General features: G+C 50.0%; 2 protein-coding genes and 1 long non-coding RNA gene across 9 annotated transcripts in view; 2 read left to right on the forward strand and 1 right to left on the reverse strand.

Moving 5' to 3' along the window:
• PNPLA1 (patatin like phospholipase domain containing 1) overlaps nucleotides 1–2994 on the forward strand; it is a 57777-nt gene extending 54783 nt beyond the window's left edge. For 2 of the 4 annotated variants that reach the window (XM_024983769.2, XM_059880464.1), the window contains exon 9: nucleotides 792–1443. In XM_024983769.2, the coding sequence (XP_024839537.1) occupies nucleotides 792–972 (181 nt within the window). In that variant the 3' untranslated portion in view covers nucleotides 973–1443. Of the gene's footprint in view, nucleotides 1–791; nucleotides 1444–1593 lie in introns of those variants that run through there. The other 2 variants (XM_059880463.1, NM_001099200.1) reach the window with 2 other exon arrangements.
• Nucleotides 2995–4554: 1560 nt separating this feature from the next.
• BNIP5 (BCL2 interacting protein 5) overlaps nucleotides 4555–26491 on the reverse strand; it is a 45393-nt gene continuing 23456 nt past the window's right edge. The window contains exons 2-11 of one of the 3 annotated variants that reach the window (XM_024984064.2): nucleotides 19265–19890; nucleotides 16621–16685; nucleotides 16147–16387; nucleotides 14964–15095; nucleotides 13385–13446; nucleotides 12868–13105; nucleotides 11915–12046; nucleotides 11037–11101; nucleotides 9194–9436; nucleotides 4555–7458 (exon numbers count right to left, since the gene is read on the reverse strand). In XM_024984064.2, coding sequence (XP_024839832.1) covers nucleotides 7423–7458; nucleotides 9194–9436; nucleotides 11037–11101; nucleotides 11915–12046; nucleotides 12868–13105; nucleotides 13385–13446; nucleotides 14964–15095; nucleotides 16147–16387; nucleotides 16621–16685; nucleotides 19265–19886 — 1836 coding nt within the window. In that variant the 5' untranslated portion in view covers nucleotides 19887–19890 and the 3' untranslated portion in view covers nucleotides 4555–7422. Of the gene's footprint in view, nucleotides 7459–9193; nucleotides 9437–11036; nucleotides 11102–11914; nucleotides 12047–12867; nucleotides 13106–13384; nucleotides 13447–14963; nucleotides 15096–16146; nucleotides 16388–16620; nucleotides 16686–19264; nucleotides 19971–26491 lie in introns of those variants that run through there. The other 2 variants (XM_015459778.3, XM_015459779.3) reach the window with 2 other exon arrangements.
• LOC112443847 (uncharacterized) lies at nucleotides 16998–23614 on the forward strand. 2 transcript variants are annotated; one of them, XR_009492513.1, is made up of 5 exons: nucleotides 16998–17169; nucleotides 17759–17843; nucleotides 19824–19986; nucleotides 20576–20626; nucleotides 23342–23614. It is a non-coding gene; the product is annotated as an uncharacterized lncRNA (long non-coding RNA). The 2 variants fall into 2 exon arrangements; XR_003032251.2 differs by lacking the exons at nucleotides 16998–17169; nucleotides 17759–17843 and adding an exon at nucleotides 18082–18562.

The following is a 26491-nucleotide window of genomic DNA, read 5'->3' on the forward strand; positions in this document are numbered from 1 at the left end:
GGATCTTCCCAGACCAGGGATCAAAACCTGTGTCCCCTGCATAGGCAAGCAAGTTCTTAACCACAGACCAAGTGTCAGACTCCCCAAATTTCCACTATTAGAGAATCTTTCCTTTGAGTTACTATGGAACCTCCCCCTATTCAAAGATAAATTTATACAACCTTGGAAATCAACTATAATCCAATGAAAAATTTTTAATCGGTGAATTTAATAATAGCTAAAAGTTACATAGTAGTTATTATATTCCAAGCACTGTGGCACAGACAGGCTAAGTAACAAGCCCAAAGTTACACAGTTGGTAGATGGCAGAGCCAGCATCTGGATCAGGAACCTCTGTCATCAGGATTTTGATGTTGGCCATTAAGTGGTCCAGCCTCCAGGGTAGAAGGAGCGCTGGAGTGAGGGTCAGAAGTCACAGGGTCTAGTGTGGCCCCTCCATTTGGGCAGGGAAAGGCCTGGAGAGGCGCTCGGATGCATGGCAAGGGGCAGGTCAGTCTGGCTTGGATGCCATGCTAAAGAACTTTGTCTGTGTTGCTGGGGAGTCATGAGAGGATTTAAACAACAGAATGACACAGTCAGATTTGAAAATTATCCACAAATACCCCAAATCCACATCCCAGCATTTCCCCAGGATGAGTTCTGCAGGTGTCTCCCTGCTGTTTCCAAGAGAGGGTAAGTGACTGGCTCAGGGTCACACAGCAAGTGGAGGAGGGCTTGGAAATCAGGATTCCCAGTTCCCCCTTCTGGTCTCATTTCCCCTCACGTGTGCTTCCTTGGCTTTTCACATCCAGGTCTGCCCCCTGCCCACTTGACTTCTCCCTGACCTCCACCTCTGAGACAGTTTGGGTCGCCTACAAGCCTCATCCCAGCCGCATCCAGGAATATAGCTGCCCCGAGGTGTGGAACTCCCCAGGGTGTCCCTGGGGGCCAGACACTGCCGGTCCTGTGCCAGGATGCTGTGGTGACCTCTGAGCCCCGTCAACCCATTTTTCTTTCTGCCCCCACCTGCCTCTTCCTGGTCAAGGGTCGAGGCCAGCACTAGCCTGTAGAAAGCCTTGTGCACCAAGAAAAGAGCACCCTCTCCTTGAGAACTTGACTGCCACCTGCTGGAAAGTTGCCGTAATGTGCCGATTTTTTTTGAACAATTGATTTCCGACTGCTTGAACACTGTATGAATGACATGCAGCATCAGTATGTCTGTGAGTGCCTGCCCTTTTGTACTGGCAGTGTATCCTTGTTCAGTGTGCAGTCCACACGACTGTACTCAGCATACTGGAGACCCCTCCACCTCTTCCTGAAAAACCAAATATCAACCAGACTTTTGTAAGTCAAAAAAAACGGCAAACATGCTTTCACCAACTCCTGCTTTGCAAATAGAACTCTGCTTTTGCAGAAGACCACTTGTATGACAAAGTAAACCCTCGAACTGGCTTTTGATACAAATAGAGATTTCCTATTTCCACATATCAATGTGGCTATTTGCTCAGGATGCCCAAAGCATATGAAGCTGTGAGCTGTGGTCTCAGTGGATATAAGGGGAGGGGAGTACTAGATTTGGGACTTGGAGATGATGAATTTGTGTCCTTTTTCTAGGAAACTGTGAGCCGAGAGAGGAAACTTGAGGTGAAACGGGAGAGAACCTGATGCCCGCGAGGCTGAACCTTCTCCTCCTCACTGTTCTCAGACGCCCTCCTTTCACCCCAGGCCTTGCAAGGACCGGGGTCCCACCCACCACCAAGGCTGTTGGGGTAGAGGGTCCTGCTTCCCCCAGGCAAGAGCCTCCTTGTCTAAACATCCTCCCAGCTTCCCTTGGGTCCTTCCACTACTCTGCTCTGGACAGACAGATGGACGTCAGAACAGACAGTAAGAGTGGGCAGCACAGCCTCCTCCCAGGCAGCTGGGCTCTGAGTCCTCCTCCCAACCCGGCCTGAGTTTGCTTCTTTGAGATCCTCGTGCTCCCCCAGGAGTTCATCCACGGGGCAAAACTGTCAGGGGTTAGGCAGAGCTGAGCCATGGACACCCTTTCCTGTTTCCTGCAGTGTCAAGAGACCACATCTTCTCCTGCTATTTGTTTTTTGTTCACACAGTACACAAAAGGCTTGACCTGGAACCAGCGGACTCCATCTCGGCCACTCACGGGAATCCCCTGGAGGCGCTGACCTGGCCAGAAGCCTTTACCAGCTTTTACCCCGGGGATTACTGGTGCAGCTGGGGGAGCGGGCGGCCCTGGCCTTCCCCAAGTCCTGCTGTGCTGACAGAGGAAATGGGAGGCCGTGTGTGCCCTCCCCTCCCCTTTCCCAGCCCAGATGAGGGCAGACTCTGTCTGCTGTTCACACCTCAATGAAAACGGTCCACAAGAAGGAGGCCTTTAACTTCAATTTTTGCAGCCTGTCCAGAAAAAAAAAATAAAATTAACTCACTGCTTGTGGATAAACTCTGGCTCCAGCCAGACCCAGTAAGGAAAAACAGGCTGTCCACAGGCCTCAGATGCATTTGCTCAACAAATCCTAGAATGCAAATCCTAGAAGACTAGGTGGAAGACAGCCCTGCACTGTGGCCCCTGAGAAGGACGCATGCAAATCTAAGCCCAGTTGGGTGGGAGGCTATGGCATGGAGACGGGTGGACCCTACACGGAACAGGACCATGTGAGGGAACAAGAGTCCACACACATCTTCTTCAGACGGATCTCCCTGGAGGAATCTAAGTACCTTTGAGAGGCCTGAGAGGAACCAAATCTCAGGTGTTCTAGTGTCCGCTGCCTTGTTCAGTTCTGTGGCCCCGCCAGTCAAGAGAGGAGCCCCGGGAGTCAGGTGGAGCAGCCCTGCTGTCTTCAGTCCTTTCCCTAAGAAGGTCTTGCTGTTTGCGAGTGACTGTGTGCCCAGAGGCCCTGGGAATGTGAGCCGGGAGGGAGGGTTGCAATCTTGCGCAACTCAGGAATGCTTATTCCCTGGTGTGAAAAGGAGAACTGAATATAATATTAACTATTGCTCTAACTCAAAGCCTGTATTTGAGCCCAGATGCTCTGAGGTAGTTAGAGAATTGTTCTTGCCTGAATTCCAGGGTGGCTAGAGAAAAAAAAAAAAAAAGATACAGGACTCCTTGTTAAATTTTAATTTCAGATAAACAATGAATAATTACCTCGTGTCAGGGTACCCCCAGCATTGCAATTATTTGTTGTCTGAGGTTCAGGTTTAACTGGGCCACCCATATTTTTCTTTGCTAATTTTAGCAGCCTTAATAGTTCCTCTCTCCTTTTTATGCCTTGGGAAAAAAAACCAAAGAAAACAGCAACAGGAATGGGTTGTGTTTTGAAATCAGAAGGTGTCATTGGTGCCAAGGCCAGAACACTTGCTAGTTTTCCAAACAAGCGTATCTGAATGACGCACCCCCTGCGGCCCAGCTAACGCCCAAACTCAGCCAGTTCTCTGCTGACCCCCTTACCCCATTATCTCTGGGTTTGTTTTTTTGTAGAGTTGGGTTTTTTTGTTTTGTTTTTTTTGCCACCCAGATTGCACAGGATCTTAGTTCCCTGACCAGATATTGAACCTGCGCCCTTGGCAGTGAAGTTGGAGTCCTAACCACTGAACTACCAGAGAATTCCCACACGTATCTCTGACCCACCCAGTTAGCCTCCTGACTTGTCAGGACACTAAGAGGTTAGTTAATTATGTCCTGTTATCACTCGCCCACCTTTCAAAAGCCTTTCAAAGCAGCAGGGTCTCCCCTGTGCCTCAGTGCTCTTGAGGCCTCCAAGGTGAGTGGAGGGAACCCCACGGTCCTGTATTCCTCCTGGCACAAGACTGGCACTGCAGCCAGTGAGGGCTGTGAGTGTCCCGAGGGCAGGGGTCGTGTCTTGCATCTGTGGATTCCACAGAGCTCGCACTAGACCCGACACATAAATATTGGTTGAGGGTGGGCGGGCACTACAGAGGCTCTCAGAACAGCGCCCTCGGTGGCTCTGTCTGTCGCTGGCTATGTGACCTGGAGCACTCCCAGCCTCAGCGTCCTCGTCCGTGAGACAATGGTAGTGTGGCTGTCTCCTGCCCTTCTCAGAGCATTAAGGCACACCTTCAAGAGCTGGGGAAAGGAAACTTAACTTTTGAAAGAAGACAAGCTATGCATACAAGTTCCCTTTCCTCAGGTTGCCGCTGGAAGAACTCACATGTTATCTGAGACAGGGGAAAGGAGGCTTTAGATGACTTTCAATGGAGACCACATTTTCTGGACCAAAAACCAGGCGCTGTATTCTGTCCATTTTTATCCTGGTTTGAGTGGCCGAGTTTGGGTACCAGAGTTTAGGAATCAATAGGACAGATGATGCAGCATTAGGACTGGCCCAGATTTTCCCGGACATACAATTCACTGTCACCTGAAGAATCACAGAGTTGTAGAATGGCGGGTCTGGAAGGCAAGAATCTTGTCTCCAAGGTCATCAGCCTGAAGGCAGCTGGATTAAAACCCAGGTCACCCAATGCTCAAGACAGGGCAGCTTTTTTTTTTTTTTTTCCACTGCCTCAGCAAGTTGGCACCACAAGGATGGGACACCTGAATAGCATCTGGACAGGGCCCCCAGGCAGGGAAAAAGAGGCAGACCCCCGCAACCTTGCAGGCTCTGGACTGGCCTGGACATGGCAGGTGGCTCCATCTTGCTTCCACGGTGAATAATCCAATCCAAGTCAGACTTCTGTGCAAACCAGTTTCTTTATTTGCTCAGATAACACAGTACAAAAATGAGACTCAGATGCCAGCATCGAAAACTCATACCAAATACTTACATAACTTAAAGAGCATCATTTCAAATAAGAAACTCTGTACAGAAGGTGCCTGACCTTCTCAAAACTGATTCTGATCTTTCACATTTTAGTGCTGTGTTCCTGAACACTGCCTAAAATGAATCCATAAAATAAATAAACCTCCCCCACTTCTTGGGAGCAGCAATAACACTAAATGACTTTCAGAATCTAAAACTTTGCCTCAAGTTTGAGGCCAGTCCCTGCTAAGTGCCCAAGTCTCTCTGCCCTTGGCTTCTCCCCCACCTCAGCTCTACCCTATGGGGCTCGTCATAAGAGCAAGACAGTGTCCACCAAGGATAACAAGGATGGGTTGGCCATCCAGGTTCTAACACCCTCTCCCCGATGGCCATGTGTTCTAGGCAGTGTTAGAGGGCTGTGTTCATAGCCCTGTCAAGCATTCATGCAGATAATAGACACATGCCCAGTTGACCAACTGAGCCAGGCTGTTGGAACTGTTGAGCTGTGTAGAAGACAAAACCTTGCTTTGGTGCAAAAACAAAAAGGAGCCCATTTCTCAAGATACTTTTCTGCCATCAGCTGGAAAATCATCATCATAAATCTATAAATCCACAATGTCTCAGGAGTCAATGTCTCCTGCAGTTTGGTGCTCTTGAGCAGTACACACTCATTCAACCCTCCCTGGCAATCTAGCTTGAAGCCCTCTCCCATTTCCTGAAAACTACCCAGATTGTAGCTATCATAAGATTAGCAACGTATATAGACATGGCACTGTGTAATTCCAGAACTCTTTGTGCTGATTTTCTTAGTGACTTTTGGCAAATCCCCACGATTGAACCCCATTCAATTTCCAAATTTAGTTTTAAATATCATTGCATGGATTATTTGGACTTCCCAAGTGGCTCAGTGGTAAAGAATTTGCCTGCCAATGGAGGAGATGCAAGTTTGATCCCTGGGTCAGGAAGATCCCCTGGAGGAGGAAATGGTAACCCACTCCAGTGATCTTGCCTGGAGAAACCCATGGACAGAGGAGCCTGGCAGGCTACAGTCCACGGGGTCACAAAGAGTCAGACATGACTTAGCGACTAAACAAGCAAAACATGAGATGGCAGAGCTGAAAGGCATCAGCTTCATTTCTCGGTTGTAGAATTACAGGACAAAGGGCTGCTGGCGGCTGCTGCTGCTGCTAAGTCGCTTCAGTCGTGTCCGACTCTGAGCAACCTCACAGACGGCAGCCCACCAGGCTCTGCCATCCCTGGGATTCTCCAGGCAAGAACACTGGAGTGGCTTGCCATTTCCTTCTCCAATGGACAAAGGGCTAAGAGGATTCTAAGAAAGGCCAGTTGACCCCATTCTGCTGCTTCCCCATCTAGAGGCTGCAGGGTTCCTGGGAGGGTCTACAAATCCATATGGGCACTAAGTACTGTTGGCAAGCTGAATAGATTATGTGATCCCTGTAGCTGCACAGCTGTCACGGGCATGTGGATGTTCAGGTGAGAGACTAAGCATAGATGTATTTTTAAAACTAAAGTCAGTCAAAGTCGTTCAGTCATGTCCAACTCTTTGCGACCCCATGGACTATCCAGTTCATGGAATTCCCCAGGCCAGAACACTGGAGTAGGCAGCCTTTCCCTTCTCCAGGGGATCTTCCCAACCCAGGGACTGAACCCAGGTCTTCCGCATTGCCGGTGGGTTCTTTACCAACTGAGTCACAAGGGAAGCCCATGAATACTGGAGTGGGTAGCCTATTCCTACTCCAGGGGATCTTCCCAACCCAGGGATCGAACTGGGGTCTCCTGCATTGCAGGCAGATTCTTTACCAACTGAGCTATCAGGGAAGCAAGAGACTTATTTAAAAAACTAACATCTGAAAAAGGTATCAGCAGCTCTTCTACATGACATGGGCATATTTTTAGCCATGATGAACCAAGAAAACACGTGATAAACAAACAAACAAACAAGGGTACATAAGTCAGCACTAGGCCCTAAGGCTGGCCCCAGAATGCAGAGGCCTTGATTTCTGGTCCAGGGCTCTAGACCAATGCCTACTGAGGTAACTCCCCCATTTCTTCTCCAACTACCAATTCAGAGGAGAACCACTGGTCTCACAATTCCAGTTGAGGACCAAGGCCTCCCAGAGAATGTCTGGCAGAATTGCCTGGATCTCAGGAGTTCCATTCATTCATTCATTTGGTCAATACTTAAAGATTGCTTCCAGCTATGTGGGGTGGGTATATTTAGCCACAGAGTGAAAGCACTTGCTATCTCTCTTTAGAGATATTTTAGCATAAGACAACCAGAAGGGGTCTGATGGGTCACTAATCCAGCCCAGAATCCAAGGTCTGGAGAGGAGAAGGGACGTGGGACTTATACAGGGTTTTGCAGCAAGTTTGGAGGTAGGTCAGCACGTGGAGTCCTGGTCTCCTAATTCCCAGTCCAGTGCATTTTCCCCCATGGCCTTTGCCTCCAGTTTTGTAGACGAACACCTTGTTCATTCTCTGTCTCAATGAGCCCACGGTGGTGCATGGACACAGAATGGCTGTCCACGCTTGTCTTCAGTCATGTCTGTGAAGCACTGGATTGGGAGAACATGGAGCGTTTTCAGGGTTTCCTGGCTGAAGCTACTAATGTTTGCATAGTTCAAGGGAACTTGAGTGCAAAGCACAGCTTTCAATCTGGACTCTGGATCTGAGAACTTGTGATGTTCTGGGAGGAGAAAAAGAACACAGATTTTAGCCATAGTCCAATTACGTATGGGTCCCACCCTGATAACAACAGACTTCTCATTAACCCACTAGCTCCCAGCTCTGGGTCTTTGCTCACAGAGTACCTCCTGCCTGCAGTGTCCTCTTGGTCCTTTCTCCCCATCTACAGCTTCTCCATCCTCAAAGGTCAAAATCAATGCCTGCTACCTTCTGGAAGGCTCCCAGAACCAACTTGCTTTATTGGCCACAGCGCTAATTTGGCATTTAATTGATATTTACTTTTATTATCAGTAAACAGTCTGTCTTTTTCCACTAGAACCTTTCACAGGCCCTCAGAACCTTTCACAGGCATCTTACACAGCTGGGCTAATAGGAGGCTCTCAATATGTACTGATTGGATAAATGAGTGAATAAATAAATGAATGGCTAGCAAAACCAGAAGATACAGTATTAGGGCTACTGAGGATGTCAGAACTGATGTCTCTATAATATCTTCCACAAAGAGCTCAGATCACTCCATCCGGTGTTACCTAATCCACCTTAGAGGGCAAATTGTCCCTAGTCTCCAGGAGAAGACAGTGAGTCTGAGAAAAGAGAGGTCTAAAGTCATAACGGGTTCCCACCAGGAAAGCCATTGAAATGATGAGATACAAGTATCATGAAATAAGGCCTGCTTTCTTGAGAGACTTATCACAACGGCTTCTAAAGTTAATTCCAGGGGGAGACAAAGGGTTTGAGTAAGACTGACATCATTGCAATAAAGGTCTGGTTCCCCAGGGGACCATTTGGATCTGGAAGTTCTGGTCCACTTTGTCGAACACCAATAGGACGTTTTATTGCTTTAAAATCACAGTTTCCCTCAGTAGTTTCTGCACTTTGCTACTGCTAAGTCGCTTCAGTCGTGTCCGACGCTGTGCGACCCCAGAGACGGCAGAGACGGCAGAGACGGCAGCCCACCGGGCTCCCCCGTCCCTGGGATTCTCCAGGCAAGAATACTGGAGTGGGTTGCCATCTGCACTTTAGAAGTGGTTAAATGTTTGTAAGCTGGTCATCTTAAGTGAATTTGAAAAGGGTGGGGAGAACTTAGAGTCCAGCAGAAAATTCAGATTTTAAAAAAGATAATAAGTTTTCAGTAATAAGTTTTCTGTCTACAGGGACCATTCCAGAGCCTCAGGGAAGGAAGGATTATTAGGGAAAGCCTGAAACCAATCAAAAGAGTGAGTGATGGCAGAAGAGAGGCTATTCATAATCAGTCAAGGCAAGGTCCTTGAAGAATGTCCTCTGAGAAGCCTTTCAGAACCAAACAGCCCCAGGGAGCCTTCTCATCTACCTCACCATCCCTTATGTAATCTTACTGTACTTTTTTCTTTAAATTTTATGACTGTCTCAGTTGGCAAGCCAAACAGCCCAACCCCTGAAACAGCAAGAGGGTAAAGCTAAGATAGTAGCTGGTCCAATATTCCATACTGATATCAAGAAGTATGAAAATACCCCTCCTGTTGGAGACCAGAGCCAAATAAAGGAGGATGCTAATTAGCTTATTAGCAGGTAAAGCGGGGAGGCTGGGAAAGATAAAGACCCCTGTGGTGCAGAATTGCCTCAGAAGGCCTGGACAAGGAGGTGGCATTTGAGCTGGACCCCACAAGCCCTGAACTAAGCAGAGGAGGGGAGAGGACACAAAGCAGGTCCTTGTGATCTGAGTCTGTCACGCCCCGTACCACGGGGCCGGTTCTCACCTGCTGGGCCTCCTCGTATGGGAACTGGCCGTAGCTGGGTCTCCTGTAGTGTAGGCCTGTGAGACTGAGGACGGGGTGGTAATTGTTGCCAGCACCTTGGTTTCCCAAGCCAAAAACGAATGGGTAGGTTCTCTTGGGCTCAGTGGTGTGGGCCCCTCGGCTGCGCAGCGTGGCTACCAGCTTTCTGAGGGAAGAGACTGAGGGCTCGTATAAAAATTTCTTAAAGCTTGGGTGTCGCTTGATCTGGAGGCAGAAATGAAGGCAGGCCATCAGTGTGGCTGGCAGGTGGGTACTCCCCTCCCACTAGCACCCCCTCCTCCACCAACCCCACGTGGTCAGGCTGGGCACCTCCCTGTCCCTGGGACAGCACGCCTTATTAAATTCCTCCACCTTCCCTGGCCTCTCAGAATCTGCTCTGCAAGGTACAGCTCCAAGCAGCACTACAAAGTGGGGAAAAAAAAACCCAAAAGACAAAATCCAGGTCTTTGGATTCAGATAATGGATGCTTAAATAGGATTCACTAGCTGTGTGACCTCTCTGAGCCTCTGTCATGTGTAAAATGGGGGTAATAATACCTTCCCCCAACACACTATTGTTGGGGGGAGAGGATTAAGTGAGATAGTTTAATGTTTTGTGAAAAGTGGATATTGGGTGAATTTCAGTTCCCGCCCTAAGCCTCCTCCTCCTAATACCTAAATGTCTTAGGTTGGGTTCCCCCAGAGGCAGATCCAAAGACTAGGACTCAGATGCAGCTCCCTTCTGTGGTGAGTGATCCAGGCAGACACAGATGGGGGAGTGGAGACAGGAGGGCAAGAATGGGAAGCACCCCCTCCGGCTGGCAGCTGAGCCCGATCCCCTTGGGGCACTTTGGGAGCCCCCCAGTTATCCCCTCAAGGTGGGAGGGAGCTGGGGTATGTACACACCAGCTCCCATCAGCCGATGATTGAGGGCTGCTCCTGGCAAGGTGGAGAGTGTCACACTGGCCTATTGTATGGGTGTAAATGGCTCTGGAGGGGCCAGTCTTCAGGCAAAAGGATGCAGGTGCTGGCAGTCAGGAGCTGGGCCAGGTGATCTGTGGTGCCAGAAGAGGTACCAATAACATTGGCTACAGGCTCAGCTGTGAAGAATCTGCCTGCAATGCTGGAGACCACCTACAATACGGGAGACCACCTACAATGCAGTAGATGCTGGTTTGATCTCTGGGTCGGGAAGATCCCCTGAAGGAGGGCATGGCAACCCACTCCAGTACTCTTGCTGGGATAATCCCATGGACAGAGGAGCCTGGTGGGCTACAGTCCACCGGTTCACAAAAGTCAGACATGATTCAGTGACTAAACCACCACACTGATCACTCATCTATGACCTGCCTCTTTGTATGTGATCTGTGTCTGTCTCTCCAAGTAGACTGTGAGGTTTTCAAAAGCGAGGAACCTTATGTTACAAGCTATCTAGCAATAGAGGGAACTCTAAAAGCTTGAAAGAATTAGAGGCCTTATAATTGCTGAAGCGTGTGCCAAGACAAAGTGAAGGGCAGATAGAGGACGAAATCAGAGGGACTTGGGGAAGGAGGCTTCCTTGAGCTGAACTTCAAGGATGATTTGGACAGGGGGAAGTCCTGGTTGGCAGGTGGAGACACAGAGCTTTCCGTTATTTTAAATTAACATTGATCTCCTCTGCTGTGTGTCTGGCATATTCTATATATGCACTAAAGTTGGCAAGTAGGTATTTATACTCCATTTTGCAAAAGGGAAAACAGGCTCACAGAAGTTATGGGGCAGGCCACAGTCACCCAGATGGGGACTGAACTCCGGTTCAGTCCTTGGGGGGACTTAGCACTCCTCACCTGCTTTCCCAATTGGCCATCCACTTCTTGGAGAAGGGCCACCAGCTCTTGGATGATCAGTTCCTCTAAGAAAAATAAAGAAGGATTGAGGGACTGTTGACAAGTTCTGCAATAACCCATCCATCGATCCCAGAAGTATTTTGCCTCTAAAACACAGCACACAGATTAGTTATGAAGAGCAAAGAAAAATCTTCCCCTCAACTAGAGCTGGAGCATGAGGGTTTTGTTTCGTTTTGCTTTATAGACAAAGAAGGCTCTTGGACCTGCCGAGCCTCACCTGCCACCACATTCAGCTCCATTTTGACAGATGGGGAAACTGAGACCTTATCTAGGCTGCAGAATAGCCTGCACCATCAGCCTGGGCCATAAACAATGGCGTGTGGGTGGTGCGGCTCTTACCAAGACTTAATTATGAATATTCGGAATATTTGGAGACCCATTGTTATAAACTGTTGGCAACTTGAAATCAGCCAGGGTGGGAATTTTATACCACAGAAATCTGCAAAGGCTACAAATCAGGGCTTCCCCTGGACACCATGCGCCTAGTGTACTGGAGCTTGTTCGCAGTAGGCCACTGGTTATGAGATCCAGAGCAAGCTAGGAGTCTTACATGAAACATTCACGAGAAGCAGTGGCATGCCGTGGGGGTGAAAGGGCATCCCACAGAAGGGATAGACACTCTCTACCTGAAGAAGGCTGTCCACCTGCAACTCTGCCCCAGTTCAAAGGTCAACCCTTGTCCTCTCTGCCCTTCTAGAGTCTCCTAGGGTATTTGTAAAGCTGCCTTCCCAGTTCCCTACTAGGGTTCAGCCTGTGGAAGCCATGCAAAGGGGAAGCCCCGGGGCAGCTGTCCCAGGAGAGAGCAGGGTGACACTAACTGGATTCATTCGCTCCATCCGGCTGACGTCCCGCTTCCGGCTTGTGGCTTCTGGCCTGGGAGAGTGCTTCTGGGGCTCCAACTGGCTCCCCTTCTGTGGGTGGGGATCCCTGGAATTCGAGATCCTCCGGATCTGAGGGCAAAGAGGAGTTGGTGTGAATGTGTTTGCACCTGTCTCAAATCCACCAGCACATCACTGAATCCAGGTTCTGACAAGAAGCTGTCCAAAGTCTCTGGTTTAAGAGGGGTCCTGGTTTCCCAGGCTCCTCAGGGAAGCCCCAGGCCCCTGGACCTGCCTCAGAGGAGTTCACAGTGCTCTTTGTCCCTCCAGGAATCGCATTCTGTCTTCCACCTACCCCCTCTGCCTCCTTATATCTGGGAGGAAAGCAAGCAGGCCTGCCAACAAGTCTCAGCAAGTGAGCCCCCTTCCCCTTTAACTTGGCAAGCTTTTGCTGAGTCCCTTAGCCTGTCTGAACCTCACTTTTTCTATCTGTCAACTGGGAGAGTTGTAAGGGGGGTTAAATGAGATAGTATGTGTGAACGCAGCATGCAGCGGGCACTCTGCCAATGTTGGGGGGGATTGTTGTACCCCAGTGGTCCTCACACCTTAGTGTAGTGAAAAAGCAGAGGCCCAGGACACGTCCTACTTCATCAAACCTGAGTCTCTATTTCTCTATCACCTTTCCAGGTGATTCTGATTTATGTATGGTGATGCTCTCATACCATATTTGTTTTTAGGTGTTTACGATGGGCTGGGGGAAAGTGTGTGTTGTGGGGGGTGAATCCTGGCATCAACCAACTCCTTTCTCCTCTTGTGCCCCCACACCACCCTACTCTGCTCAGAGTGAAAGTCAAGACTGAACGGTACACCACACGTCTGGCCAGCCCTGCCCTGGAGGAAGCCACGGGGCCAGAGGCAGCCTCTGTTACCATGGCAACCCTGGGTCTGCTCACCAGAGTCGCTGGAGACGGAGGGCCAATGGCCACCGACACACAGGGGCAGAAAGCTGGGCTTCTTGGGTGGCCGGGAGTCTGGGCTGGCAGCACCTGCAGCCCCCGCTCTCTTGGGGTCCTTGGAGCTGTGTTTTTTATAGAAGGCTTTTCTGAAGTTTGACTTTCTCTCTTGGCATTTCTTCCTGTAGGCTGGGGCCAAGTTTTCTACAGCTACCTCCGGCTCCTGGACTTGAAGTTGCTGCAGGGGAGATAAGGGAAACTTTACAAGTCAGCTGAGACCAGCAGCCCCAGAAACGGAGACCCACTGTGGGCCAGATGGTGTGGTTAGGGGAGAAGGGTGATGATGCTCAGAGCTGGGGAGACAAGCACAGCCTGCAGCAGTTAGGGGAGGCTCCGGGAAGGAGGGGAGAAGGGAGCCAGGCTCTAGCAAGATGTGGGATTGGGGGAGGGGCTGTGCCAGGTTGTGGGGGGTGTCCAAAGTGAGGGTCAGGGTCTACGTGGGGAAAGTCTTCCTCACCTTGTCTCTGCACTGCTCCTCTGCATCTTGGAGTAGGGCAATGATCTTCTGGATGAATTCTTCTAAAAAAAAAAAAAGAACAAAGGGGATGCTCACACTTGAGTGCTGAGAAAAGCTTTTCTGTGGTTAGTCTCCTTTTCCTAAGACCCGGTGGCTCCCTGGGCGATTCTCACAGGCCTCCAGGGTGGATGCTAATGAGCTTGCATTTGAGGTCATCCCTGGCCCAACCCTTGGTGGGGACCACAGATTCCCCAGAGGTGGCCTGAGGGCAGAGCTGGTTTCATGGGAACATGTGCTTAGTTGCTCAGTCGTGTCTGACTCTTTGTGACCCCGTGGACTGTAGCCCTCCAGGCTCCTCTGTCCATGGGGACTCTCCAGGCAAGAATACTTGAGTGGGTTGCCATGCCCTCCTCCAGGGGACCTTCCCAACTCAGGGACTGAACCCAGGTCTCCCACATTGTAGGTGCATTCTCTACCATCTGAGTCACCAGGGAAGCCCCAGAATACTGGAGTGGGTCGACTATCCTTTATCCAGGGGAACTTCCTGACCCAGGAATCAAACCAGGGTCTCCTGCATTGCAGGCAAATTCTTTACTAGCTGAGCTACCAGGGAAACCCTGAGAACATATTCATTTATTCATTCACTTATTCATACCATGGGAACATATTCACTTATTCATTCATTGCTGTGGAAGGGCCTAGACGTGCCTTGTTATGTTTAGGAAAACAGCCGAGACCCCTGCCTCCAGGGGAAGGTGTCTCAAGGCCGTCTGGTCCCAAATCCCCGCTCCCTGCTCCTTCCTCCACTTCTAGGTAGATCAGGGGCCCTTCTCAATTCTCCTTCAAGGCACGTCCTCTGTGAAAAGCAAAGAAGGCAAAATGGGAGAGGTAGGGAGAGCTGATCTTCAGACAGACAGAAAGGACAGTGATTACATGATTATAGGCTTGGCTCCACCAATGATAAAATAATAATGATAAAGGTGGCAGCCACCATCAGTTCAGCTTCTCTCCTAAGGCCTCGCCCCCTCTTCCTAGCCTCTTTATTTCTCCTGAGGCTCTGCTCTCAAGCCCGGTTACATGACAACACTAATAGTCACAATAAACTGCAGCTGACATTTTTTTTAGCAGCTCCCAGGTACACCTCTAAATGCTTCATCGCCACTAATTCATTGACAACTTCCACCAACTCTAGGGAGTGGGTACTATTCTTATCCCCAATTTATAGATGAGGAAACTAAGACCAGAGATGAAGGAGCTTGTCCAAGATCACTCAGCTGGAGAGGTCAGAGCTCAGGTTCAAATCCAGGTTCTAAAGATGTACCTTCTACGGAGCCCTTGCCACAGGCCAATGCTTCCCTTGCATCTCCTAGTGTCGGCCTCCCTAAGGAGGGCATTATTACTTTTGTGGTTTTACAGCTGAGGCTCAATTTGGCTTAGGGCCTGTGTTCTGGACCCCGAGCTGCCTCCCCAGCCCACAGTGCTCAGAGGCAGGAAAGGACAGGTCACTGCCTATCTCTGGTTCAGTTTCTCTTCTGACATTTTCCAAGGGGCCTCTGAGAAGAGAAGAGTGGGTACTGACTGAATTCTGTGGCTCTGTCCTGCTGCAGGTCCTTGTCGGGTCCCCCACTTTCTGCTGGGGTGCAAAGCTCAAAGGGACTTGGATCTCCACCATCTGTAGTTACAGCCTCTTGGACTTCAGGTTCTTCCACACCTAAAAAGCAAGAGGAAACAGTGGGTGAGCTTCACCAGCCTGAGGGTGTTGACTAATGCACAGAAGTCAGCAGAGACTCAGAGTGCGCTCCATGGCTAGCGCATGCAGAGGCCTTTTTGGGGTGGCAGGGGGCTGCTGGGCAGGGCTGTGGCTCCGCTGTACTGAAGACCAAGCTCCCTCACCCCTTTGCACGTCCATCCGTACAGCTGTGCCTGTCCTGGGCTTCTCCACCACCACCACCATCCCCCTCTTCCCCTGGAAGCTCATCCCGCCACCATCTTGGCTTCACCTGAGAACTGGAGAGTAGATAGATGCCTGATGCCCTGGCTTGAATTAGACCGATCGCAGCCAGGCTCCGCCTACATGAAAATATCTCCCTTGTGGCCTGAAATCCCACCACCGGGGATCCACTCTTACTAGTTCAACATTGCTTCCTCCTTTTTAAAATGTGAATTCCCCTGGCCAGGATGACCTGGTAGGCTGCTCCTCCCTGACACCAGGAAGACCCTCTCTCCCAGTAACTCTGGCTCCATCGTGATGGGCCCCGTGACCACACACATGATTTTACCTCCCGAAACCCTAGTTCCCTCATCTGTGAAATGGAGATAATAAGGTGTACTTCCTAAGATGAGGACTGGTGGCCAACAGATACACAGCCAGAAAATGTCTTATTTTAACAGGCGAGGAGATTTGAGGCACAGAGTTAAGGATTATACAGCCCAGCACCTGGATCTCCTGCCTCCCAGGCTCCAGTTCCCTTCTGCACGTGCTACCCGCTGCCAGGGTGTGGAAGCTGAGGCTGCAGAGAGACCACGCTAGTTGGTGGAATTCTCTGAACACAGTTTCCACCGGGGGCTTAGCTGGGTTGCCTAGACGATGAGGGGTGGTGTGTGGAGGTGACCTTCTGGCATTCCTTTTGCCCTCCCCACGCTGCTCAGGGCAGAGTGAAATTCAGAACTGGGACGGCAGCTCTGCACATGGCCAATTCAAGCCGTAGGGAAGGTTCCAGCGCGGGAGGCAGTGTTGCTATGGTAACCGTGAGCCTGCTCACCGGGGAGGCTGGAGCTGGAGGGCCGATGGCCGCCCACACACAGGGGCAGAAAGTTGGGCCTCTTGGGCTGCCGGGACTCTGCGCTGGAAACATGGGCGGCCCCTGCTCTCTTAGGCTCCTCGGAGACATATTTCTTAAAAGAAAAGGCTCTCTTGAGGCTAGACATTTTCTCTTGGGATTTCTTCTTGACGACTGGTGCTGGGTTTCGTGGGGTCACCACAGACTGAAGGGCTTGATGCTGCTGTGGGAGAGATGAGAGAGAAACTGAGTCAGGCCCCTGACCCTCAGGAGAGGGGAAAGGTCCCCAAGAAGCAGCCGAGGAGCACTCAAGGGCTTCAGGGTGGCCCCAGGCACGGCTGGTGACAGAGGCCGGAGCAGGGGAGCAGGGAGGCCCGCAAGCACAGGTAGGGTCTGAGCGAGCAGGAGGGAGGGCAGCGTGCCCCTGGGCATCTGTGCGGACGGTTCGCGCCTCACCTCGTCCTCCCACTGGTCTCCCACTTTTTGGAGCAGCTCCACTATCTTCTGGATGATGATATCCTCTAGAAGAAAACCAATACACCTGGTTAATCTTTGTAGGCGCAGAGAGGACTCTTTTTAATGACTGCCTTGGCCTTCTGAGACCAACTTGGGACTTCTGGATTAAGTAAGGGTCCTCTTAAAACAGCTCCTTTAGGCCGCAGACTGGGGATGGGGGAGCACAATCCCAGGGCCTGGTCCTTCTAAGAAAGGCTTGGAAGGTCCACAGGTGAAGGGTACTAGGCCAAAGCATGCAATTTTACGCAGAAGTTTCGAGTCAGTCCTTCAGGCATTCAACTTGTACCCCACAATTTCCTTTGAACTTTGCAGATCTGTAAACATCTACTTTGAGTTTGTGACCCAAGCTGTGTGACCTTGGGTAAGTGTCTTAACCTCTCTGGGCCTTCATCACTTCCTCTGTGACATGTGACTCATAAGTCCCATCCTGGATCCCTCAGGAGGCTGTCAGGCCGTCAAAGGAGACTACGTTTGGAAATACCTTACAAGGTTAGAGATGATTCGACCCACAAAATTTCAGCCAGGGAAATGATGGAGCACCAGCCCATCTGAGGTGGACAGAGGCACTCCAGCAGGCAGGACACAGATAGCCTGCCACGCTGGTGCCCCAACCACACTGCCAAGTCTTTACACAGAAGCCCAAACGATGTAAATGGTTTTCTTTTGATATTCCAGTTGACCTACCCAAAGACAGTGTGCCCAGAGTGGCCTCTGCTAGTTGCAGCTGATCAGATTACACAAAAGAAGGTGCAGACAAGATCCCCTCTTCCCAGACTGTCTGCAGATGTTCTTACCCCTTGCCTCTCATTTATAAACCCTGTTAGGCTTTTGTTCCTTGACTCAGTCTACCAGCCATCTCCCTCTCACGTGAGAAAACAATCATCCTGCAGATTTCCTGCAAAATAACCAATTAAATGCCTTTGAGCTACTCCTTGACAGATGCATAGCTCCTCCATTTTCATATCTTTTAAAATATGCCCCTTCTTAGTAGGAAATTAGATTCATACAGCCTTATGGATTTTATTAAGGGCAATAACAAGACTGGGGTAGTGTATGAGACTGTCCTTATTTCTTGCAGATGTGTGTCTAAGTATTTAAGGATGAAGCATCACTTTACTTAAAGGGGTTCAGCAACAATGAAGCAAGGCTGACTATTAACAATTGTAAGTATGTGAATGTGCACAGAACTATTCTTCCCACTCTTCTATATATTTAAATATTTATGTATATATATGTGGGTGTTTATATATATATATGTATATATTCCTTCTATAAATTTTAAATGACTTAAAAAGTTCCCATGCTCATTAACACATAAGGCAGAAGCATTTTCCAGAGACCAGTCTAATTCCTGAGACTCCCTTCTGTGAAACTCTAACATAAATGGACCAGAAGCACCAGAAGAGCCAAGGTCAAAATTGGCACATGCATTTTGTGAGGTCTAACATCCAAGGTCCAATCAGTTGTCTGGAGCAATCCATTTTGTTTGCAAACAGTAATATCGAGCTTTCTGAGCTTGTCTTCCTGCTGGTGACCTACGGCTTGGAAAGAAACTTTCCAGACTCTAGCACCCCCACCTTCGAGGAGCAAGAACTGGTGGAAATCAGAGACTTCTCCGCCGATAATAAAGATGAAACCAAGTGTGTGGGACTGTGTGTGGGTGTCAGTGAGATTCTTCTGACTTTGTTAATCAACACAGTGCAAGGAATTCACAGCAGGCCAGGCACTGCTGGAGCCAGCTCTTGGCTTAACCAAAACAATCAGAAACCCTCCTAGGTTTCCATTTGAAAAGAGGCTGCCTCAGCCCAGACATCTTTCTCCACTCCCCCACCCCCAAGTATCCTGGATCTTCCTTGGATTTCTTCTCCCCCTGAAAAACATGGTGAGTTTTGAGTCCTGTAGGGCAAATTTCCATCTTCCTCCAGCTGCCTGTGGGACATTCAACTCTAGGACACGAAACATCAGAAACAGAAGGCACCTTAGGGACCAGCTCACTCATTTTACAAATGAGAATCAAAGATATCAGAGAGGGATAGCAACTTGCTCAAGGTCACACAGCAAACTTATCCCAAACTTGATGGAATCAAGTCTAGAACCAGCAGCCAGTTGTTTCTACTTCCCTGTCATCTACCCCAGGCCTCACACGTAGATTAATGTTGAGGGATAGAGCTTCCTGCTCAGCTTCCCCTCTGCCTTCATATTTCTCCCTGGCTGTGCTCCTCAACTCTGAGTACTTAACAATAATAGCATCTGCCACTTATGAAGCCCTTGCTGTATGCCAGCTCTGGACTACGGCTACCTGTTATAGTCTCCGTTGTATCAATGAAAAAAAAAAAAATTGAGGCTCAGTGAGGCAAGTCTCCAGCCCCAGTCACCCAGCTGGTGAGTGGTGGAACTGGGGTTTCACCTCCAGTTCTCAGCCCCCGTGCACCTCTGCCTCTAAGAAGAGATGCTGTTCCTGATGGTAGCCCTACCTTCCAAGTCCCTTTCTGTTGAGAGGTTTGAGGAAACAGCTCAGAGCACCCCAGCCCCTGGGGTAGGGATGGGGGTGGGGTCACCATAGAAACAGGCACAGTCTGCTCACCCCTGGCTGCTGGGCCCAGGTCAGCCCCCTCGCTGAGTGAGGCCTCAGCCGCCTTGGCCTCTTGGCCCTCGGCCTCCTGGTCTCGGGCCCCCCTGGCCTCCTCCGCACAGCGTTTCCTTTGACTGTGTTTCTTGCGGCTGGCCTTCTTGCTGTGGGCCTTCTTCCTGGGAGCTGGCTCGCCCAGGCTCTCGGGGGTTTCTGTGGGCTCGGAGGGGCCCTCCTTCCCCTTTGCCTTCTTGTTGGTCTTTTCCTTGGGCTCCTCAGGGCCTGTCCTGAAGAATAAGTTCACCACAAACCTCAGCCACCCCTGCGGGGCCTGCCACTGGGCCTTGTCCTTCTTGGCGTCCTGCAGAGGCCTCTGCTCACTGAGAAGGTCCTTGGTCTCCTCTGGGCTGGGGGCAGCAGCTGTAGTGTCCTGAGCCTCCACAGACTGAACTGGACTCTTGAGACATCTGGCCCCATCACTGGCCGTCCGACAAAGACCTCCCCTGAAGGGGCCGGTGGGCAGGGAAGGGCCCTGGCAGTCCCACGACTCTGAATCCTTCTTGGCGTTCTGCAGCCTGTCCAGAGACTTGGCTCTCCTCCACGACAGAGGCTTCCTCGGGCTCCACGGAGGCTCCATTGCACTACAACCGAAACAGACAGCTCCCTTAGAAGAGGCCTCGGAGATTGTGAGGTGGCTACTGGTGCTGACCTGTGTGCCCATCCAACCCACCCGTCATGTGAGTACTATCAACTCTCAAAGCCGTTGTCTTGTTTAAATTCCTCAGCATCCCTGGGAGGGTCGAGTATCCTTGTCCCGTGTCCCAGAGGAGGAAACCGATCCACAGGAGGTCATGCCCCAGATCTCACAGCTAGACCCCTAGAACCTCCAGGAGGAACACCCTGCCAACACATTGATTGTAGTCCACGAGACTGAGTTTGGTGATCTTAGTTCCCCGACCAAGGATTGAACCTATGCCCTCAGCAGTGAAAGTGCCATGTCCTAACCACTGGTGTGTATGTATGTGTGTATTCAGTCACTCAGTTGTGTCCAACTCTTCGTAACTCCATGGACCATAGCCCACCAGGCTCTTCTGTCCATGGGATTTTCCAGGCAAGAATATTGAATTGCCATTCTCTTCTCCAGAGGATCTTCCCGACCCAGGGATCAAACCTGGGTCTCCCTCATTGCAGACAGATTCTTTACTGTCTGAGCCACCAGAGAAACTCTACCTTCCCAAAGGGGCCCTCCTATTGGCAAGATTTCGTCACATGTTTAGCGGTTTGTTGCCTGAGCCTCTCTGCCTCCCCTCTTGTCTGTTTTGCTAGGTCTTGTTTCCTGAGTACCTACGAAGATGCCTGGCACATCACTGGCACATAGTAAGTACTTATTAAACAAAGGAATAAATGTATAATGAGCATTTAGTAAACTGAACAATACCTAAGAGTGTGTAGTTAACATACAATAAATGAATTCGGACCCGCTCCATCTTAAAGCAGCCGGGACCCTTCCGTTCTCCATCCAAAATGAAGCAACTACTGATGGAAAAGAAAAAACAACCTCCTCTTTCTGGGCAGCATTTTAACCAGGCTGGGGTGTGGGCAGAGCACTTGAGTTGTGTGCCTTTAATCTGAAACTCCTGAGGCTTTCCAATTTTCCTGAAGTTGTTCAGAAACCCTTTGCCCTTTGGTGGAAGTTAAGAGAAAAAGGAAATATGGTTTGGAATCTCAGTCCTGAGTTCCAGAGATTCCTATGCAGTTTAGATTTATGGGTTGCCTACTCTAATTTGTGGAGAAGGCAATGGCAACCCACTCCAGTACTCTTGCCTGGCAAATCCCATGGACGGAGGAGCATGGTAGGCTGCAGTCCATGGGGTCGCTAGGAGACGGACACGACTGAGTGACTTCACTTTCATGCATTGGAGAAGAAAACGGCAGCCCGCTCCAGTGTTCTTGCCTGGAGAATCCCAGGGACGGGGGAGCCTGCTGGGCTGCTGTCTCTGGGGTCGCACAGAGTCGGACACGACTGAAGCGACTTAGCAGCAGCAGCAGCACTCTAATTTGTAATACAGCTTCATCATGCATTTACTATTATTAGTGTATTAAGTATTAATGTATCTACATTATATCTTCTGTGTTTCCCAACTGATTCATTACTTTAAAATGTATTCTATTACTATGTCCAGCTTAGAGACAAAAATGAGAAGCTATAATTGTAGTTTCAGATGTGCAGGGATCCGTGTGAATGTGAGGAAGATACATAAAGAGAGGGAAGAAAAGGCACAGGGAAATACAGAGAGATTTGAAGGTGAGAGTTAGCAGTCAATGATGCCTTTCTTCCTTCAAACATGAGTTTCAAGAGGAAGGGTAGGGAGGATGGCCAGAAGCCAGTGGGTACCACCCGGCGAGGTATCCACATGCTTGCAGTCTTGGAGGAAATGAGGTGAGGAAACAGGCAGTTTGTATGGATTTATTTGTTGCTCAAGGTTCCTTAAAGAAGCAATAGAGTTACGTGAAAACTTTCAGCAATGTTATTTTATCTGAAAGTTGTCTAATGTTCTTGAAAGCCTCAGAAGCCGCCTTACAGTTATGCATCCAAAATGTGGCATTAAGTGGGATAAGAAAAGAAATCATAGAAGAAAATATTTTGCTTTCTTATTAATTTCTTTCAGCAAACCTTTAACAGGCGCCCACTATGTACCAGGAAGTGCTCGGTGCTAGGGAACGAAATGCAGCTGGAGCCCTCACGTGGGCAGGGGTAGAGGTGTACGTGGTGAGGGCAATAATTCTCTATTCCCCTGATAGCTACTCTCACTCTTTATTTATTTAGTTATTTTTAATTTTATTGGGTTTTTTTTTTGCCTGTGCCCTGTGGCATGCGAGATCTTAGTTCTCCTACCAGGGATCGAACTTTCCACCCCGAGGACTGGAAAGGCGGAGTCTTAACCACTGGACCGCCAGGGAAGTCCCTACTCTCTCTCTTTAATAGCACATGGTTTAAAGAGAAGATAACTTGAGGTCGAAGTTCTATTTGATGTTAAGATCAAAGTTAGCTGAGCCAGAAATATTCCTTGAGGGACTTCCCTGGCAGTCCAGGGGTTAGGATTCGCTTTCACTGCCGAGGCTACATCTGGGTTTCATCTCTGGTGGGGAAGCTGAGATCCCACAGCTGCTGGCCAAAAAGAAAAAGGGGGAAGAAACAGAGATATTCACTGAATGATGTCAGGGTGCTCTCTGCTAGCTCCATATGTTCCTGTGATCGGGCAAATTGGATGAGATTGGCAGAGAAGCTGCTCAGTAACAGAACCACCAAACCAGCCCCTTTGCTTCCTGCACTAACTTGGCTCGAGGGGGTCTCCCACACAGAGGGCCTGGCATCTTTGTTCAACGAAAGAGAAAAGAGGCGCAGTTATTACTGAAAAAACCTGTCATTGCTATGGAAACGGTTTCCCCCATTGCTGATGGTGGCAGTGTCCTCCTACCACATTCAAAGGACACTCTGCTACTTCTAATCAGAGCATCAAGACAATTCTACTTGACAGTGGTTTTCCTTCGTGCAGTTTTTTCAAGAAAACTGCCTTGATTTGGCCCTAGCTTTCCTGAAACAACAATGCTTCCTAGCCCAGAGGAAGGGGAGGGAGGCTGAGAGGAGGAGCAGCTGCAGCGGCCCCAGGGGCAGGGCGAGGTGGGGGGTTGGGGGAGGGGAGCATGACCTTGGCATTCCAAGAGTGTTCCCCAGGGAAGAGAAACTCCAGGGTGTAGCCAGATAAAGAAATAAACATTTTTTTTTAAAGGCCTACCCTCCTCCAAGGAGACACCTGGAAGATCTGTGGGGCAGATGTGTCCTCAGACTTTTAAAGTCTCTAAGCCCTGCCTGAGAAGATTGTGTTTTAATATTAACCACCCCCCCCCACACACACACATACTACCCACACCATACAAACACACACACACACAGATTCTGTGCGTGCTGAAATTAAATCTTTCCAGACTTTCTAATTATAAAATTCTGCCTATCCAGAATTCATCAAAGCAAATCTTTCTTTTTCCTTCCTCTTTTTTTTTTTTGTTGTCCTGTATCCCTGCTTTGCCTAGGACATCATCTAAGTTCTGCCTGCCCGTCGGGGAATTCCACCCTGTCCAGGTCACGCCTCCAGATGGTAACCCTGAGACAGCTGCAGACCTTGGCTGCATGAAACCCAGCTGCTCTTATCAACTTGTTCATTGCCTTGACAGAAAGTGGATTTCAGAGCAAAGTCCTAGTCTGCTCAGAAATACCCGTAACACCCCAACGATCTGCCGATTGCAGGACTTCTGACATGTACTGGTGACGTATTTAAAAACAGCAGTAAAATACCAGAGAAAGTGCACAGAGCGGACCTTGAGTTACTGCGGAAAGGGAAATTGGCCAGTTTTTCACACGTGTGCTGTCATTTGGGGTTTATTTTCTAAATTATACGCTGATCTCATCTATACATCATTCTCTAATTCACGCACCTGCCAAGCTCCTCTGTAACAGCTCTGTCACCGCTCCCTAGAGGGAGTTTAGCTGCTCCCCTTCTCCACTCCTGGACTACAAACAATAGATACAACAAACAGCTGGCCACTCCGAGGGAGCGTGGTGTGGACCCAGGGTCACATCCACAGACTCTCACTGCTATAGACTGGAGGTTTGTGTCCCGCTCAGATTCATATGTTGGAACATAATCCCCAGTGGGATGGTAGTACAAGTGAGGACCTCTGGGATAATTAAGTCATTTGACCAGAGCCCGAATGGAAGAGACTAATGCCCTTATACAAGCGATCTCAGAGTGCTCCCTCACCCCTTCCACCGTGTGAGCACATAGAGAGACCTGGTCTCGGAACCAGGAAGCCTCACCACACACCGAACCTGTGGGCGCCTGAGTCTTGGACTTCAGCCTCCAGAAGCGTGAGAAACAAATCCCTGCTGCCTCTAAGCCACCCCGTCTATGAGAGTTTGTGACGGCAGCCCAGTCGGGCTAAGATGCTCATGTGACCCCGAAACATGCTCTCATACCGTCAACCTACGAGAACTCATAACACCCTAAAGTTTCCCTCCTGGGCCCCCAAGTGTAAATACAGGGCCTCATTCTCCGGGTATCCGTCTGCCCTCTGCCCTCCCTGTCTCGATCCAAGTTCCAGAGAAAGGGCCCGAGTCTGCCTGGTTTCTGTTGTGTCCACACTGCCTGGGAGGCTCTCAGTGTTTCTGGAACAAATATACAAACACAATCAGCTTACCAGCCACAGGGCACCCAGCACATCCTCCATCCACAAGCTCTCAATTCAACTTGGCCCCAGCCTGGCAATGAGCCAGGCTGGCAGTGGGAGGTTGAGGCTCTGACAATTATGAGATTTCCCCAGGGTCTCACAGTCGAGAAGCAGGGAGAGACAGGGCTTGAATCCACTTCTCTGGATTCTGAATTCTTTTTCCAGCACAGTGGCCTCCCGTAAACACACTCACACACACACACACATACACACTTAGGGGTGAACAAATCTGCTATTTCATGCTGACATTGATAACTATACACGTGCCTGCTGTGACTTGTACGGCTGGAGTCACACACTCACGTGTGCCCAGGTATTAACATTTCTGTCCCAGAGGCAAAGATTGTAGACACAGGGTGGGACTCACAGACTCTTGGCCGGAAGCCAGTCGGTGAGTAGGAGAATCAAGGGCTGACGCTCAGCTCACGTTTCCTACTCATCAGCACAAGTGAGCCCATGGACACTCCGAACACCGAAGGTCAGTGCCTATTTGAGGTCAGAGTCTTCCATTTGGGCTCTCAAGATGACTGGTCCACACCCACAGCCCACACCGTCTGGTAGGACAACTCCAACAACCACTGGAGGACTGGAGTGGGGGACAAGGTGGTCATCTCTTCCCTCAACACTGGACCCATCCTGCTCTCACACCTGCCTCCCAAGTGTTAAGTGGGAACAATCCAGGTATTCCTTCTCCTTCATGGGGTCCCTAGGCGGTTCCTAGAACTGGAAGAACCCTGAGAAGTGTAGGGCTCCTTTGTACGCTCGCCTCCCCTGTTGGGACACTCCCTGCAATGGGAGCTCACCACCGTTCAAGGCAGACAGTTCCACCATCAGCCAGCGGGAATTAAGGACAGGCCTCCCTAAACAGGGGGCTCCCCAGGAGGCGCTAGTGGTAAAGAACCCACCTGTCAATGCAGGAGACATAAGAGATGCAGGTTCGATTCCTGGGTCAGGAAGATCCCCTGGAGGAGGGCATGGCAACCCACTCCAGCATTCTTGCCTGGAGAATCCCATGGACCAAGGAGCCTGGTGGGCTACACAGTCCATAGAGTCACAAAAAGTTGGGCACAACTGAAGGGACTTAGCACACACACACTCCTCAGAGCTGACCTGGCTAGCGGCAGGCCCTCACGCCCTGAGGAGAGGCTACCTCACCCCGAGTCCCTCCAGCCAGCCCATTGCCCAACAGCCCAGGTCTCTAGATGTGTCCTCGTATCTCGTTGCTTCTGGACCCTTCTCCTGCCTGGATATCTGTCCCTGAGAACTCTCCAGCTCGTCCTTGGCCACCTTAAAATGTGAGGCTGGGCAGGGACGAAGGGCTGCAGCCATGGCCTGACCACAGCAGAGCCCAGTGGGGTTTTGCATGAAGCTTCAGATCAAAGAGGCATCTGAGCCTGGGGCTGGAAAGCTGGGGTCAGCTCTGCCAGAGCCAACCTGCAGCTCAATGTCAAGAGCTAGACTTGGACCATCTGCCCAATCTGATTGTCACCATCAAACACACATCACCTGGTACCTATTTTCCAAAAGGTTGGGATTTGCATCTTTTGAGGATCTTTTGAAACTCAAAACAATGAACTCCCTAACTGTGGACCTTCAGACTCCGAGACACAGCGGTGGGGCAGATTGTGGGGGCAGTAGGGTCATCAACACAGAGCAGGAGAACTCCAAAAACGACCACCGCACCCCTCCGTCCAGCACTAGAGTTTGTGCAGGTACCCCCATCCCATCCTCACCCCATCTTGTCCTCTATCCACGACCACAGACCACAGGCCACGCAATGTTATAATTGCCCCTAAAATCCCTGTTGGAGCAGCAGGCCACCAGAACTCTTTTCATAAGATCTCCCTGTCCTTGGACTAGCTTCCAAGAAATGTAAAGTGATAAAACCTTCATCCGACCATCGGTAATAACACCTCTGTTTCTGCAAACTTTCTCTTTACTACATACCTTCATGCC

Source organism: Bos taurus, chromosome 23, assembly GCF_002263795.3.
Source record: "Bos taurus isolate L1 Dominette 01449 registration number 42190680 breed Hereford chromosome 23, ARS-UCD2.0, whole genome shotgun sequence".
In the NCBI taxonomy this organism is placed as follows: domain Eukaryota; kingdom Metazoa; phylum Chordata; class Mammalia; order Artiodactyla; family Bovidae; genus Bos; species Bos taurus.